Source organism: Equus quagga, chromosome 2, assembly GCF_021613505.1.
Source record: "Equus quagga isolate Etosha38 chromosome 2, UCLA_HA_Equagga_1.0, whole genome shotgun sequence".
Taxonomy (NCBI): domain Eukaryota; kingdom Metazoa; phylum Chordata; class Mammalia; order Perissodactyla; family Equidae; genus Equus; species Equus quagga.
In genome coordinates this window covers 178,084,514-178,101,507 of record NC_060268.1, presented here as the reverse complement: position 1 = coordinate 178,101,507, position 16,994 = coordinate 178,084,514, and the positions used below count along the sequence as shown (strand labels likewise).

At 45.1% G+C, this 16,994-nt stretch overlaps 1 protein-coding gene across 1 annotated transcript in view; it reads left to right on the top strand.

Annotated features, from left to right (window-relative positions):
- The window catches only part of ADAM12 (ADAM metallopeptidase domain 12), a 334,852-nt gene that overhangs the window by 41,518 nt on the left and 276,340 nt on the right, over window positions 1-16,994 (top strand). The window contains exon 2 of the mRNA XM_046654059.1: window positions 722-858. Coding sequence (XP_046510015.1) covers window positions 722-858 — 137 coding nt within the window. The remainder of the gene's footprint in view (window positions 1-721; window positions 859-16,994) is intronic.

Here is a 16,994-nt window from a genome sequence, read left to right as displayed (position 1 = left end):
TTAAGAAAGCAATACACTCTCCAGAAGAGAAAAATGTTATACTTTCCATTAGGATTGTTTATGGAAATGGGGCTAAATTGAACCTGTGTCATTATATTAACTGATTCGACAGACAGGACCCCAAGAAACAAGATCATATAATAGTTTATTGAATGGCTTAATTTTTTTTTTTTTTTTTTTTTTTACGTAAACCAGTCTAGTCAGTCTGAACTGGCAAATTAATTTTGTCTATAGCATCACTCACCGAAGCATATAAAATTAGCCTCCGTAAGTACAGAGAGGCGGATTGGCATTGTGTTTAACTGATTCGCTGGGACTTGAGTAAATGGATTTGGTCTTAATAGAGCTAAAGCCTTAAGACTTTTAATAGAGGGCTGATCTTAAGGAAAGCATTAATTCATCATTTAAAAAGTCTTGTGCATTTTTGTTGCTTGTTGAAGGATGGAATTATATACTGTGACTATGATAATCACCCAGCACGTGCTGTAGGTCTTGAAGAAAAAAATTAACTTTTGTTTTTTTTAAGTTATAAAATTTTATGGTTAGATTGACAGAGAATTCATCAGTTTTAGCACTTGTGGCTTAATAGATTATGGTGTTTCCTTGGCGTTATTCAACTTCCAGATATTTTCACCGACATTTACATCATAAGCTTCTGATCCCAAACTCTTCCCGACTCGAATGAAGACTGGGGCCGTTTCGTTTTGTCTTTTTGATGCAGGGGTGAACTTGGGAAGCAAGTTAGCACCTTCCATGGAACAGGCCCAAAGGCGGGAGTCGGGAGGAGCTGCTGAGGTCCTCAGTGCCTCTCTTTTGAGTGGAGACCTCTGGAACCCGATGGACAGGATCGACTCAAAGGTCAGTTTTTTTCGTTTTTGTTTTCTTCTTGACTTTTCATGACCAAAGTTTTAAAATCACATTTACTGCATTCATATTCTTTTATTCGTTTGCCTTTATTTTAATGCTAACTTGATCATTATAAAGTGAAATCTTTATTCTTATGAAGATAAAATACAAACCAATTTTGATGTATCAGTTCTGATGGGTGGCCAGCATTATTTGCATCTCTTGAAAGTCATTTTTCAAACACACGTCAGGGGTTGCATTTCTTGATATACAACTTCCGTGTTTGTTTTCCTTGAGTGTTGGGTATTTTTCTATATTTATGTCTCTTTCATTAACATTTTGATGTTATCGATCGATTATTGGTAGAAACACTGTAATGCCACTTAAAAAAATTTGTAATGAATTTTAATGCAGTTTTATACTTTGTTTACTTTGACGTGTTTCATTTGAGCCTTCTATGATATGAAAGAATAATATGAAATGATTGAAATATTAGTGATTAAATTTAATATTTTGATGAGTTTTATCTGCCAGATCTACGTGACTTTCTTCAATTTCACAACTTGTTGGAACAGTTGGGAAGTGATAAAATCTATAGAAATATGAGCTCTTTGGAGAGATGATACAAGTGGCTTTGTCCTTTTGTTATATGGGAATATTTTTAGATTGTCTTTTGTAATGGAAAACAGATTTTTTTAAAGAGCAGTTGAGATCGCGAAAATCCTCAGTAGCTTTCTGGCAGGGCCGCAGTGGGCCACCTTTATGTGGGTAATGATAAGATGATTTACATCATTCATTCTTGTCTAGAAAAGCTTTCAGTTGAAAGTGAGCTTTCAGAAAGGTTGGAGGTTTGGTTAAAGGGTCTAAATGCCAAACCTACACTTTCTGAATATTTTTGTTTCATGGAGACTGTTGCAAATTGAATATACAAAGTACAAGTCAATCATGGTAGTATTGATGTTTCCTGGAAGAAAAACTTAAGACATTAAAAAACATTTCATCTTGCCATTAATCAGCAAAATTAGAAATGATTTGATAGGTGCAGTAAAAGAGAAGTATACTATTTTATAAAGAAAGTCTGTCTTTAAAATATTTATTGAAACTAATTAATAATACAAGAATATGGAACAATCTAAAGTTTCTTGGGTTGGTGGAAGCTGTTATGGGGCTTTTCCTGGTGGTTGGGTCGCCAGATTTAGCAAATAAAAGTACAGCATGCCCCGTTAAACTTGGGCTTTAGATAAACAAGGAATTTTTTTATATAAGTATATCCCATGCAATATTTGGGACATACTTATACCAAAAAATTCCTTGTAGTTTATCTGAAATCCAAATTTAACTGGTGTCCTGTATTTCATCTGGCGGCCCTCCTTGTGGGGAGTCAGAGCAACAGCTGATAAGGCTTGCCGGTGTGCCACTGGACTGGACCAACTCAGGTCGGCTCTGGTTTCCGACCTCCAGCTTCATCTTTCTTACCAGTCAATCATCTTGCAGACATGATGAGGCGTGCCTGAGGAGGAACTGGCATGTCTGCTGTTGGCCAACCTTACAACCTGATGATCGTGGGCCACCAGCAGCACCATATTTATAGAACGCAAGGGAAAACCCTTTCTGTGTGATAGCTGTCCCAGCTCCTCTGGGATTGGACGTCCAGTAATAGAATCCTGCAGGCAGCAGGCACATACCCTCTGCAGGCACACACCCACTGCACTAAAATTGCTTACTGACATTATTTAAGGGAATAGGGACCTAGGGGATTTGGGGAATGGCATTGTGTTGTAATGCCATGGGGCTCATCTCAACATATGGCTCATGGAATCAGCACTGTGGCTCTATAATTGCAGTGTGTGTCCATACGTGCTGGCTAACCAAGACCCTGCATGGAGAGGGGTGCATGTAAATGTCTGTTAATATGCGTGTACATGTTTGCCTAATTCCCCACGGGGGGGGGGGTGTATACCTGTTGTAGGATTTGGGATTCTGGCTCATGACATACGTGTCTTTCCTTGTTATCAAATATAACGGTGAAAGTTTTTATTTTAAACTGCATCAACAGAGTGTATCTTCAAGTATACAAGACACACTTATATTAATAAATATTTTTGTGGCACAACTGTGCCTGCCGTGTCTTAGAATATAGACTTTTAGGTTAGCATTCTTGCTCTCCTGCTCTCCTGTTTTATTCCTTGCTCTCCTGTTTCTTTCTATTCGGCCAGTTTTAACTGAGCACCTACTGTGGACCAGGCGCAGGCACACAGTTAATGAAGAAGGCAGACGAGCTTTCTGTCCCTGAGCAACTTACATTCTAATGAGGGAAATGTAAGCAAAACAAATTCAAATTGTGAAAAGTGTTAAGAAAGAAACAACACGTTATTATAGGGACTCACAGGGGAGATATATTTCGATAGGTTGCCAGGGAAGACCTTTCTAAGAAGATGAGAAGCTGTTAAACTTTTTCGATAAGTTTAGAAGAGTCAGACTTGTGGAGAGTGTGTGAAAGGCTGATGTGCAAGGAGCAGGGAGGAGCCTGGTGTGTCCGGAGTGGGGAAGATGAGACAGATGGTTTTGGGATGATGTGGGAGTAGCCGGGCCAAGCACGCGGCCAGGTTGAGTGGGTCCATGTGACCTCACTGTAGACATAGCAGCCTGTAGAAAACAAACGCTCATCGTGAGAAGATGGTAAACTGTCACCCTCTTTCTCTGATCGTTAAACATTCTGATTTTAGATGACTTACCAACCATAACAGTAATTCTTTCCGTTATCCTGCCCAGAGGTAACTCATGCGGTATTCACAATAGTGAAAGGCGTTCCTTAGACATATAGAAACATCTAACTCTTAAACATCCTATCTATCTGGATGGCCATCAGAAGTCCAGTGAACAGGACCTGGGAGTGTGAACGGATGGTTTCTATTTGGGAGTACCACAAGACCCTGGGAACTCATGCAGTGACGTAGAGAAGGGACCTGAAACTCCAAGTTAGGCCCCTCTGGTTTCCCTCCAGACCTGTGTGGCCATAAGGCCACCCCTGTGTGCTGCAGGCTGAACTGGTCACCTGCCCCACTGTGCTTGTTTCAAAGCACAAAGTGCTCGGGGATGAAAGGCAGTAACAAGTTCCCGGGAGTTAATCATTCACTCACAAATATGTATTAAGGGCCTGTTGTGCACTAGGCACTGTTCTTGGTGTTGGAGCCTCATGTCTGCTCTCATGGAGCTTCCACCAACTGTAAGAGGGAAACACGTAAACAAATAAATAGTATGGTTAGAGGTGCTGCTACGTGCCAGAGGAAAAATGCCGCAGGCCAAGGTAAAGGGTCAGAGGTGGGGTTCTTGTGGATGGGGTGGTCAGGAGATGTCTTCTTGTGGAGATTACATCTGAACAGTGACCTGAAGGAGATGACTGGTGAGCCAGTCATGCAGAGATCTGGGGAAGAATGTCTAGGCAGAGGGAACAGCAAGTGTAAGGGTGGAACAGAGGGAGAGAAGGACTGAGTGCAAAAAAGGTTGGCAGGGCCCGGATGAGGTAGGGCTGGGGAGGGAAGGCACCGCAGGGCTTTGAACCTGGTTGTGACAGTGGGTTTTAACAGAGCTCTGACAGCTGTGCAAAGACCCCAGCATGGGCCCTGAGTGGAAACAAGGAGAGGAGTGGGAGGCTGGTGCAACATCCGGGGAAGAGAGGGATGCAGCTCACCCGGGCAGTGCTGAGAAGGGGTCAGATTGAAGGGAGAGTCCATCGGACTTGCCAGAGGATTAGAGCCATTTTGTACCTACTAACTAAGTGGGCGGTGGTGCCGTCATAAACACCCCCAAAGAGAAAGGAATCCCTTCTTAATTTGGTTTTCACTACATCATTGACTTACCACCCATAGCGGTTCTCAGCCTGGTTGCATATTAGAATCACCAGGAAACTTTTATAAATAGCAATGTCCAGAGTCTAGTCTTTGAGAGTCTGATTTAACTGGTTTGGGGGAAGGCCCAGGCAGCTTCCTTTTTACAAAGTGCTCCCAGGGGATTCTCACGAGCACGCAGGTTTAGAACCCCAGACCTGGAGGAAATTGCTGCTGCGTGCAGTGATGGCCTGCTGGTCAACTTGATCCGGCTGATGCAGGCGGAAGTCAGATGCTCTGTTTCACCTGTGATTAAAATATATCTGAATGGGATGTAATTACGTCCTTTGCAAATCAGGAATCAAGCCATCATTGCCACTGGTAATTTAATTGAAAGAGTAGAGGAATGGGAAAGAGTGTGACCTTCGCACGTTGGCCAGCTTCCAGTTTTGTTTGCTGCATGTTGCTTTGGTCTATAACGTGAGGATGAGCTTGTCAGCTTTTCCTCCCTCTTAGGGTCATTGTAAGGATGAGATGAAACGATGGCTATAAAAATACATTGGAAACTGAAAAACTACTACACAACTGTAAGGTGATATTGAAAGTTTAAAGTGTCTTTAGGGACCAATCTCCAATTTCATGTCTTGAAAAAATCACCCCTGGAACCAGGGAAGACGTGTCAAGATGTGATTGATGGTGAGATGACCTCAGTTGAGCTCAGCCTTTGAATGCTCCAGGAAATTTCCAATTTCCAGCTTTCTCACATGAGAATGAAATTATGGAAATAGTACGTGAAATGGAAAATAAAAAGGCAAATGGATTAGAACATGAAACCGAAGCTTCCCTTAGCATATTGCAGGTCTTAAATATCAAATAGCAACTAATTAAATGGCAGGGGGAGGTTCTGCTCTACACGTTTCCAGTCGCTTTGTGTCACAGCTGAGAACCCCAAGCCCCGCTTCTCCCCCGAGGAACCATCCCCTCTCATCCCTTCTGGTCAGACTCCTGGAAGGGAGGTTTGCCTCCTCGCTGCGTTCCCTCTGCAGCCCTCCGCAGTAGCTTCCACTCCTGACGCTTCATCACGGCTGCTCCCGCCGAGGTCACAGGTAGCCTCCCGACTTCCGAACCCAGTGCATGCCTTTCTCTCTTTATCTCACTTGTCTTGACACCGCTTCACTCTCCTCTGAAATTCTCACTTCCTTTGGCTCCCAAGACCCTGTTCTCTCTTGTTTCCTAGCATATGTTTTTAATTCTTGCTTTTATTTCTCTTTTTGGCTTTGCCCCTTAACTGTTACTTTCTCCTGAGTTTCTTCCTAGGCCCACTTCTGACAAAGGGCTCCCGCTGGCCGTGTCACTCACTCCCGAGGCCCCCGTCCATCTGTTGTGGGGAGGAGAGGGGCTCACATTGAATGAGAGCAGCCCCTGTAGGCTCCACACCTGAGCTCCTACTGGGTGTGAGGTGCCGTGTCAGGCACATTTCATCTGATAACCTCGCCCTTTGTTCTCTAACAGGCGTTGACTTAAAACCCACGTCGCTCACCCTGCTTTGACCCCTCAGATTCAGTCATGACTTCGGTGGATTTCAGGCACCCCCAGGTGAAAGTTCCTGATTACCTGACGTGCGCTGTGCCCCAAAGTGGTCACAGCCCCCGCCCATGTTCTCTGTTTTATTTAGTGACCCCTAGAGGATGAGCTTGTCATTCCCACTTCTCCCTCAAATCATGAGACATCACTGACTCTCCTGGCCAGATACCTCTGACGCGTGCCCCTTCCTCTCCATGCCCACCTCCATGCCTCACCTAGTCCTCCCCTGCTCCAGACATTCCGCGTGTGCTGGCAGGGTGATCTGTCCTGTCCCCTTCCTGCTTTCCAATCCTTCAGAAGCCACCCGTGATATCTGAAGCCAGGTTCCTTAGCATGATGCCCGAGATGCTTTCCAGGCAGGGCTGTCCTGACTCTGAAGTCCCCCTCCCACCTCTCAGCCATCCAGCTTGTCAGGGGCAGCCTGTTGCCTAAATACACGATGTTCTTTATCGCCATGCTTGGCATATGCTGTGTCCCTGACACCCTGAAGCCTCAGCTTAAATTGCACCTTCTCTTGTGACAGTCGTCCTGACCTCCCCAGCCAATTTGTCCTTCCAGTACCTTCGTCCTCATAGGTCACATGCAACTCTGTGATGTGCGGTCATGCTGTGTACACGCTTACTCATGCTAGTTGAACCTGTAGACATGGCAGAAACAGATGCTGCATGCACACAACCTAAATCCTGTACACGTCCTCTGACCTCCCAGGGGCGTGTAGCACGAGGGGAGAGCTGCCTCTGCGCGTTCCTCAGTTCCTGCCGCCTCTCCCAGGGCGTGCTCCTTACTCCCTTAGAGCGAGTCGAGTTCTCTCCATTGGATATCATTACATAGCAGGGCCCCTAAAATAAGCCACTCAACTGTGCTCAACACAAGAAACAATGTCCCGGGGAAAAGAAATGGCCACGTTGACCTTGAATAAAGGCATGGAAACTGTAAGGCACTTCGAAGGCTAATGCAGACTCTACCTTCCGTGCTGGCTTTAGACCCTCAGTCCACACAACTCGGGACTCAACTCTTGGACATGGATCACGCTGTGCTGTCCTGGCTACTTTATATTTCTGCTTCTTCCAGCAGCCTGTGCCCTCCCTGGGGGCAGCGGCCTCAGCTTCATGCCCTCATCCTTGCAGTACTTGGCACCTAGTGGAGCAATGCGGAATGTGTATTGACTGGCTTGGAGCCTTCTTCTGTGCCTGGGGCCCAGGTCCCTCACTGGTGTGGAGATGGCTGTGGCAGCCACAGAAGATAGAGCAGACAAAAGTCAACGTTTGTGCTTCATTCAAATGCCAGAGGGTGCCTTGGGGGCCTCTCCATTTCTGGGGAAAGTTTTCACACCACTCTCGGACTGCCTTGACTTTTTAGAGTTGCTGACCTCCTTTTAGCAAGTGTAGGTGATTTTAAATCATTTGGAGACTTTTACAGCTTGGTAGAATGCTATACTTTTCACTTTTGTGGTTGCTGATGTCTTATCTGGAGTAACTCCCCCCATGTGCCTCTCCGTTCCAGGTGGGTTTACATGGCCAGCCCTACAGAGAATGATTTCCCCTTCTCCAGCGGGTCATTCTGGAAATTGCAGGCATTGCTGCAGGCCAGCCAGTGGTGCCTGGAGCGTGCCTGAGTAAGCTCGATGGTTAGCCTTTCTGACTTATGGAACACTGAGCTTTCATTAGCTTACAACCCAACCAGTAGTGCTGCCTCTTAAGAATATAATTTTATTAAAATCCCTACTGGGAAGCTCCTCATACGAAAAGCACAGGGCTCATAAGTTGGAACATTATTTCCAGACTGTATGGTCTCCTAGGATGGTGTGTCCCTCCCTCTCCCTCCTAACTCCTGTTGGACCCCAACCCTACCTCTTCCTTGCCTGACAGTCCCATGAAGCTGTGTCTGGTACACAGGGGGCTGCGGCAGGCCTTGACTCTTGTTCCAGTCTCACATAACCCACCCAGGCAAGACTGTGCCCACCCTTCTGGGGAGAGGGATTAGAGAGGTAGAAGCTGGCCCCCTTGTATCTTTGTCTGGGAACTCAACTGTTTTTAAGAATCAATGGCAGGTACAGTGGAAGGAGAAAAGGCATTGGAACGAGCAGAAATGAATTCAGACTCCTGCACAGCCTCTGCCTTGCTGTGTGATGTTGGGCTAGTGACTAGCCCTTGCTGAGCCCCTCTTTCCTCATCTGTAAAGGAGGTGGTAATGGTTGTCTTGCTGCTGACACAGCACCATTGGCATACTCAGTAAATGTCAGCCGTTCTCCTTTCCCTTGGTTCATTCCAGGCTTTCCACTTCCGCTCTGGAGGCCTTCTCAACCTCGGTGCTGTTGCCGTTGGGGCTGGATAGTTCTTTGCTGTGTGTGTAGGGGAGGGGGCCAACCTGTGCATCGTAGGATGTGTAGCAGCATCCCTGGCCTCTTCCCACTAGATGCCAGTAGCATCCCCCTCTAGCTGTGACAACTCAAAATGTCCCTCGGGGAGGGTGCAAAATTGCCCCTAGTTAAGCACCCACCGTTCTAGAGGAGAGGGAAGCTGATGGTTACCGAGAAACTTCCCTTGACTTTGGATGGAGTGAGACCAAAGGTCGGCAGACTTTTCCTGTGAAGAGCTAGACAGTAAATATATTCAGCTGTGTGGGTCCTGCACCGTCTCGCAGCCACTCGGCTCTGCCCTTGTAGTGTGAAAGCAGCCATCAGTAACACGTGGATGAAGGGGCATGGCTGTGTTCCACTGAAACTTATTTATGGACGTTGACATTTGAATTTTATAATTTTCATGTGTGACAAAATATTCTCCTTTTATTATTTTTTTAACCATTTAAAAATGTGAGACCATTCTTAGCGCACAGGCAGTGGGCTGGATTTGGCCCCGGGGGCTGCAGTTTGCGACCCCCGGGCTAGGGGTACTGTGGATATTATCTCACCTGGGCTCCCAGCAGCCCTGCAAAGTGGGTGGAGGTGTGCGCATGTGTAGGTGAGGATGCAGCAGCACGTAGAGTTAGAGAGTGAAGCGACAGGACTGGCGACGGAGCCCAAGTCCATCAGCTTCTGCAGTCTTGTGTTCTTTCCATAGTGCTCTGCTGCCTCCCGGAAAGATCTCTAGCTTTCCTTCCCTCGTGCATCATGTCAGGATTGTTCATCAATCTGGACTCTGGAGGCGAGGTCGTGCCTCAGAGGGCAGGCGTGGGAGCGCTGGCCATGGCTCCCGCAGCTGTCAGTCTTGCTCTCCAAGGGAGCTCTGGCTTTCTTCAACGAGCCGTGAGCGCGCCATCCCAGCTCGCTGCCAGGGCCCTTCCTGCCACTCTTCCTTTTTGGCCAACACACAAAGAAGAGAAAGCAAGCCAAGGTATTGTACTTGGTTTCCCTGTGTCCTCGCTCTGGAAGCTCGCCACTCGTCAAGGAGGGACTCCAGGACTATATTTCCACGATGCTCCCCGCCACCTCCATTATTTCTTGTGACCTCTTAGCAAGGCCTTAATATCATTTTTTTAAAAAAATTGTTTATTGAATCAGTTCTCCCTGCAGTTTCAGCAACTTTTTCCCCCTCAAACCTCTAGCATCATCATGGAACTGGATCTTTTTAAAAAATTATATTTTAAAATAAATTTGGATAATGCTAGGAGATATAGTGGTTTACATTGTTTAAACAGACAGAGGTTATAAAATATTTTTTTCTTCATCCTCCTTAGCTTAGACTCTCCAGGTTTGGCTGACATGCAGGGCATATCGTTCCTCCATATTAGGAGAAAAGGAGGTTGATGGATCGTTTTCAGTTTTTCGTTCATTCCTCCAAGCACGTGTGAGTGCCCGCTGTGACCCGGGTCAAGCTCCCGTGACATTGAAAGATAAGAGATTTTAGAATAGTTTTAGATTTACTGAAAAATTGCAAAGACAGCACAGAGAGTTCCCATAAACCCCCCCCCCCCCCCCCCGGAAGCTTTCCCTATTGTTCATATTTGCATTTGTATGGCACATTTGTAATAAGTAATGCTATACATTTTTTTTATATTCTAACCTGAACTCTTTTAATAAGAGAGACAGTTTCTGGCAATTGAGGACATTTAGAAGAACATATAGTTTCTAGAAGAGATTATGATTTTAAAATCATGGTTAGACTAACGAGCAAATCTTCCCCAGAGAGACTTAGTGTGTATCGATGTTGCGTTTAATCGTTTCCTGTCTTGTGAGGGCTGAGGAGGCTGTCGCTTATGCTTTTATTCTGGATCTTCTTTGAAGTTAAAACATAACTGATGAAAACAGTTCCTTTACAGTTACTCAATCAACAGTGGTGATGGTGATGAAGATGTTTCGTTCAAGCAAAATTTAAAGCTCGGATTTTTAGAAAAATCCCCTATTCTTTCCTTAAAAAATGAGAAATATTTTTAAACCTGACACGAGAGTGCCTGCAGCCAAGTATGTAAAATCATGTAAAAACAACCACCAAATAGAGTGTGATTTTGAGACTGTGACATGACGCCTGTGTAGAGAGCTCCCACGAGAAGACTTCCTTGTGTATTGATCTAACGTGTTCCCTGCTCCCCTGTTACTCGCGTGCATCCTTGGAAACACAAGGTTTGTATTTTTTGAGTGGTGTACGCCAGCGTTTTACAACCAGTTTTTCATTATTGCCTGCCTAAAGAGAAAAATTAAATAAATTAAAATTAAATTTGAATTTAATTTCTCCCCAAAGAGAGAAATTAAGTACTAAGGAATAAGATTTTGTTGAGTAGTGTTAAGCTTTGGAGTGGCACAGACCACCGTAATATCTAAGAATTTTCGCCCCCCCACCCCAAGTACCAACTGTTGCCCCTTTGCGGGCAGATACCCAGCCCATTGAGAATGTCTGATGAGTGCCCCATGTAAATGGGCAAGAGGTAATGTGTGTCTCCCAGGACTACATGTATTTACAGAAATCTGCCCTTTGGCAATGTGGGGCAGATAAGAAGAAAAGTTTCTCTCTCTCTTCCTCAAAGACTGCTCTTGCTAGATTTTTAAAAATATGCATTTTGTATGAGAAGAGTTTTAGATTTGCGGAAAGGTTATAAAGATGGTACAGAGAGTTCCCTTTACCTCACGCCCAGTTTCCCTATTATTAACGTCTTATGTTATCATAGTGCATTTGAAGCAACATTGATACATTATTATTAACCAAAGTCCATACCTTATTCATATTTCCTTAGTTGTAACCGGATGCCCTTTTTCTGGTCTAAGATCTCGTCCTGGATCCCACGTTACATTTAGTCATCCTATCTCCTCAGGCTTCAATTGGTTGTGGCAGTTGCTTAGAGTTTCCTTTTTTCGATGATAATTGACAGTTTTGAGAAGTACTGGTCAAGGATTTTGTAGAATGTCCCTCAACTGGGATTTGTCTGATGTTTTTCTTGTGACTGAACTGGGCTTAACTGTTTTAAGAAGACCACAGAGGGAAAGCACCATTCTTGTTACACCATATCAAGGGTCCCTACTGTCAACAGGACTTATCACTGTGCATGTTGACTTGGTCAGCTGGCTGAGGTCGTGTTTGTCAGGTTTCTGTGCTATTTAGTTCATCTTTTGTCCTCTCTCTCCATACGGAATTCTTTGGAAAGAAGTCACTGTACACATCACATGCTTAAGGCGCTATGCTCCATCTCCTTGAGGGTGAGGTAGCTATATAATTTATTTTGAATTCCTCTGTATGTGAGATTTCTCTACTCTCTCTGTTTATTTATGTATTCAGTTATTTATTCAGATCAGCATGGACTCATGGGTATTTATTTTCTATTTTGGGTTGTAATCCAGTACTACTTTATGTTGTTGTTCAAATTGTTCCTGCTTTGGCCCCTGGAGGGTTTTTCAATTGGCTCCTGCATGTCTTTGATATATACCCATTATTTTGTGTGTGTGTCAGCACTTCCTTACTTTCTGTAATTATAAGATCCACCAAGTTCATCTCATATATTTCCTGCCGTAGTCCTGGAATCAGCCATCTCTCCCAGGAGAAACGGAGAATGGTGTTAGAAACCAAGATCTGGGTGCTGACTGCGCTCACAGCTATTGCCGCACAATGGTTCCTGGTCCTCTCAGCCGACAGAGCACGGAAATATGTGTGTGCTCTTGCTAGAGTTTAAAGAAACAAATCTCTAAAGCTGGATCATGACTGAGGCACATCATACCTTTTCACACAACATATTTAATTTTAAAAATTGTATAAGAGAAAATATAGCAGGAATTTGGCTTTTTATAGCTATACCTGTACAGGTCAAAAAAAGAAGAATGACTATTTTCAATAAACTAAACCAATCCTTGAAGTCAAACCTAGTCATTAACTTCCTCTCCATAAAATGTTATTTTTAAAAATTAATTCCCAACTCTCCAGCATTTGACCTAACTCTGGCTTTTCACATTCTCTGAGTTGATCCATGCCTCAAGGCTGCATTTTTGCTAATTACTTGAAATTAATTTGACCTTTTCCTAAAAGTGGCACACAAAGAGATTTTATTCAGCTGGCATAACCATTTTCGCATGCAGTTTTTACTCAGTGAAGGTACTTAGGGTCTTCCTTTTGCTTGAACCTACTAATTTTCCAAGCCTATGCTTTAAAGACATGGTCAGAAACCCAGAACAGAGTGAGGGGTTTCTGAGGGCACAGAATTAATGAGACCAGGACCTAGGGTTATGGATTGTGTCTCCGTTAGGATTCCCCATTCCCATGGGAACCATTAGCTTGGCTCAGTTCCCTGGCCTTCTCAGCATGTCTTACCCCAGCAGGCATCTCACAAGGGCCACCTCTGAACGTATATGGATGGATCAGCCCAAATTCAGAAACGTTATGTGTACGCTATTCCCCATCATTGATGGATTGGCAAGATTATGTTTGTATACGTAAGTGACATATTTTACATACGTTTCCCAAAGTTTAGTCACCCATCATCCACATGCAGTATTTTAGACTAATTATAGAAGCAGCCACACTTAATAGTTTATACATGCTTGACATACTTATTGATTTTTTTTCTGAAAAACATAAAAGGAACATAAATGATTAAATACACAAAGGAATAGAAAATGAAGTGTGCCGTATCCTTTAAACATATCTATCATTGGGGAAACACATTATACCATTAAAAACAGTGTCTTAGACCTTTAACGATTTCTCAATTGTTTTTCGTCCGATACATGTTTATTGAGTATCTCATCGGGGTGCCCTGTACAGCGATGCAAATTGAGTCCTGCACAACTTGGTGGGTGGAGGGGAAGTGGAGTCCGTTCGATCCAGAGTTGAGTGCTACAGAACCACTGCTGAGGTTGAGCTGCTGAGGGTCCTGGCCCTGCCCAGGAACAAGGTACCGTTCAATGAAGTTCTATCTAACAGTTTTGATGTACAGCTTTTAAGGGGAAAATTTTTACCTGATTAAAGATTATCCTCCTTTTCTATTGAGTTCTTTCTGTATATTCATTTAATCAAGAAATCACTATCGAGGACCCGCTACACCCCAGGCCCTGTGCTAGATGCTAGAGATATTTTGCCCTTTTAAAACATGCGTACATACTGGCAATTTCATTTCAGAACTACTTTGAAGCTTGCTCAGACAGAGCTCTAGGAAATGTCAGCTCCTGCAGTACAGACATAAGGAAGAGTTAAGGGCCCACCAGGGGTAGAGAATTCTATCCTAGCTCCTTTGAAATCTTGCCCCTTCTTTTATAGTTCAAAACAAGACCACTGGGGCATATAAGCTTCGGTGGTGCCTATTCAGCTAATAGGAATGTGTTTGTATTGCCAAAAGTTATTGCTGGTTTTAGTGTCTTAAGTGGAACACGTGGGAATGCATCAGATCCCCAGGAGCTATTGGTTGACCTGACACTGGCCGCCTCTGCATGTGTCTTAGCTCATCTGTGGCACTGAGAGCAGACTTTGCTGTCTTGCAGTTTTCATGTCTGGGCTGTTTTGGAAGAGTTAAGAATTCCGGTTCTGTAGACCCCTTGCCTCCTGGCTTACGTAAGGGGAGAAGGGAGCTTTTTAAGGTTCATCTCCAGCACGGTCTTGGTGGAGTCCCGGCGCTGAGTTTTTCCAGCCTGCTGTTTCGTTGGCAGGTACCGAGCCTTGTCTGGTTCCGTCTGGAAGCGTTTCTGGGAATGCAGCTGCCGCGGGAAACGCCTGTAATGGGCATACCACAAGCTGGTCGTCCTCCGAGTTCCGTGGACTAAACTAAGATTCCGATTTTCATACCACGTTCTTCAGTTGCCCAGACAGGGTTAGAAGGAGCTGTCAGTCGGGAAGGACAGAAGGAGTGTTCTTAAATCAAATATGAAACATTGTGTGCATTTTTGTTGGTTATAACAGACAGGAACATGGAGACATTCTTTTGGCACCGGCAGGCATTACAAGGAGAGAGCTGGCAAGTGAAGTTGGCAGGTGGGGAAATGAGTTGGAGAAGCTTTAAAGATCTTTTCCTATAATATAAATGTCCAGAAGCTGTGGAAACGTACGTCTTTAGTTAAGTAAATACCCTCAAAGACAACACATGTACATTTTTCAGTGAAACCTTACCAGTTACAACTGCCCATGTTTTCAGATTCCAAGAATTTCAGCACGCACAGAATTGGCCTCTTAGATTCATTAACCTCGGAGGCAACTCCTTTCAAGAAATTCCTACAGCCATGACAACGAATTAATTTAACGCAGCTGAGACTGGAGCAGCTAGCCTTAGAATTCCCTTGCTTATGTTTTTGGATCGAATTGGAAGAAACATTAATTGTCAAGTCCCAGCTTCTATACAAGCTGAGGTGGCCTATCGAAACCCTCCCTGCCTCCGTCTCCTTACATAGAGAGGATCATCGCCGAGATTTGGAACCATGCTCTATGTTGCCTGTGCTCTGCGTAGTGAATTGGAATTTTCACAAATGATTCTTCCGCACCAATTACAGATAAGGTACTATCAGGATTGGGGTTTGGGGTAGGAGTTTTTGGATTAAGCAGGGCCTTGAATGTTGTGCTAGGAAGTTAGAATCCATTCTGAAGGCAGTGGAGAGCCACTGAAGGTTTCTGCGTAGTCGAGGGCCATTCAGGGTGCTAATTTTAGGGGAGGCTGGAGACAGAAGGCGGGGTCCGGGCCTATGAGAAGACCAGAGCAGGGAGCTTGTTGAGGGGCCCTTGTTCTCTGCAGACCCCGAGCAAACTCAGAGCATCGCCTCAGTGAAGGTAAACCCAGGATGGAAGTGTGACCTCTGGGCCCTTTGCCCCTGCTGGTGAAGGACAAAAGACCAGAGTCCTCGCCCTTGTGGGTCCTTGGGTGCCGGCCTTTCCCAGAGCCTTGTGCTGCTGGCTGAGGCATTTCCGCCATTGGATAAAGACACCCTGAGCCAAAATGGCATTATTAGAGTTCCTTGCATCCATCTGGGGAGAGGAAGTGGAGTTTGGCCTATTTAAACCACATGTACTACATCCCTATCATTCCCCAAATCACTGTGCTCTTGTTATATGCAAAATTGTAGCCCTGCAGTGGGATTGGGGGCCAGCCGACATGCCTCCAAGAGGCCACTCCCAGGGATGTCACCCAGCAGCTTCTCCTTGGCTCAGGGTCTGACTTCAGCCTGCAGAGTGGCAGGTCCAGGATGGTGCGGACCCTCTTTACCTGCCCACCCTTACCCAGCACTGAGGCTGTCAAAGCTGACTGTGTTCACGGGTGGCACAGCTGTGAGGAGCAGGGCCTCAGGGGTCGGACCCAGCACTGCCACTTCCTTGCTCTGTATCCTCTGGCAAGTTATATGACTTCTCTGAACCTCTGCTTCCCCACTTAAAATAGGAACCCAAAAAGTACCTATTTCAGATGGTTGTTGCTAAGATTGATAGGATAGTGTTTGTGTTTAGCACACGCCAGGATTTATTGTGTTTATTATTATTGTTATTTATACTTGCCATGCCCTGAAATGTTCTTGGACAATCTGGATTTTAAGGTAACATCCTGTTAGCAGCATCTTAGTGGATCCTTCTCTCTCTGGCCCCTCACACCCATCCTTATTGTTGTGGAATGACTCTGTCTTCAAAACGAATCTGACCATGTCTTAGAACAGCTTACAACCCATCAATGACTCCCCATTTCTTTCAGAACAATCCCCAAACCTCTATTGTGGGGCCTATGCACCTCTCTGTGACCTGTGCCCCCTTCCATCTTCATTTTTCTGGACTTATCACAGAAATTACCTTTTTTGGTTGGTGCTGCTGACCAAATGTTTGTGTCCCCTCAAAATTCACGTGCTGAAGCCCTAACTCCCAATGTGATGGTGTTTAGAGTTGGGGCCTTTGGGAGGAAGTTAGGTTTAGATGAGGTCATGGGGGTGGGGCCCCCACGATGGGATCAGTGGCCTTATAAGCAGAAGAAGAGCCCAGGGCTTTCTCTCTGCCTGTGAGGACACAGTGATAAGGCAGCTGTCTGCAAGCCAGGAGGAGGGCCCTCACCAAGACCCCAACCACGCTGGCACCCTGACCTTGGACTTCTCAGCCTCCAGAACTGTGAGAAGTAGATGTCTGTTGTTTCAGCCCCCGTCCATGGTATTGTGTTACAGCAGCCCGAGCAGACTAAAACAGTTGGTTTTCCTTGACCTCCTCACATCCACACCCCTTGCCAATGCCTTGTTAGCCGCGGGGCACCCAGTCAGTACTCCCATCATGGTGCATGTTACCCAAGCACCCAGTCAGTGCCTCCATCATGGCACATGTTACCTGAGCACCCAGTCAGTACCTCCATCATGGCACATGTTACCCGAGCACC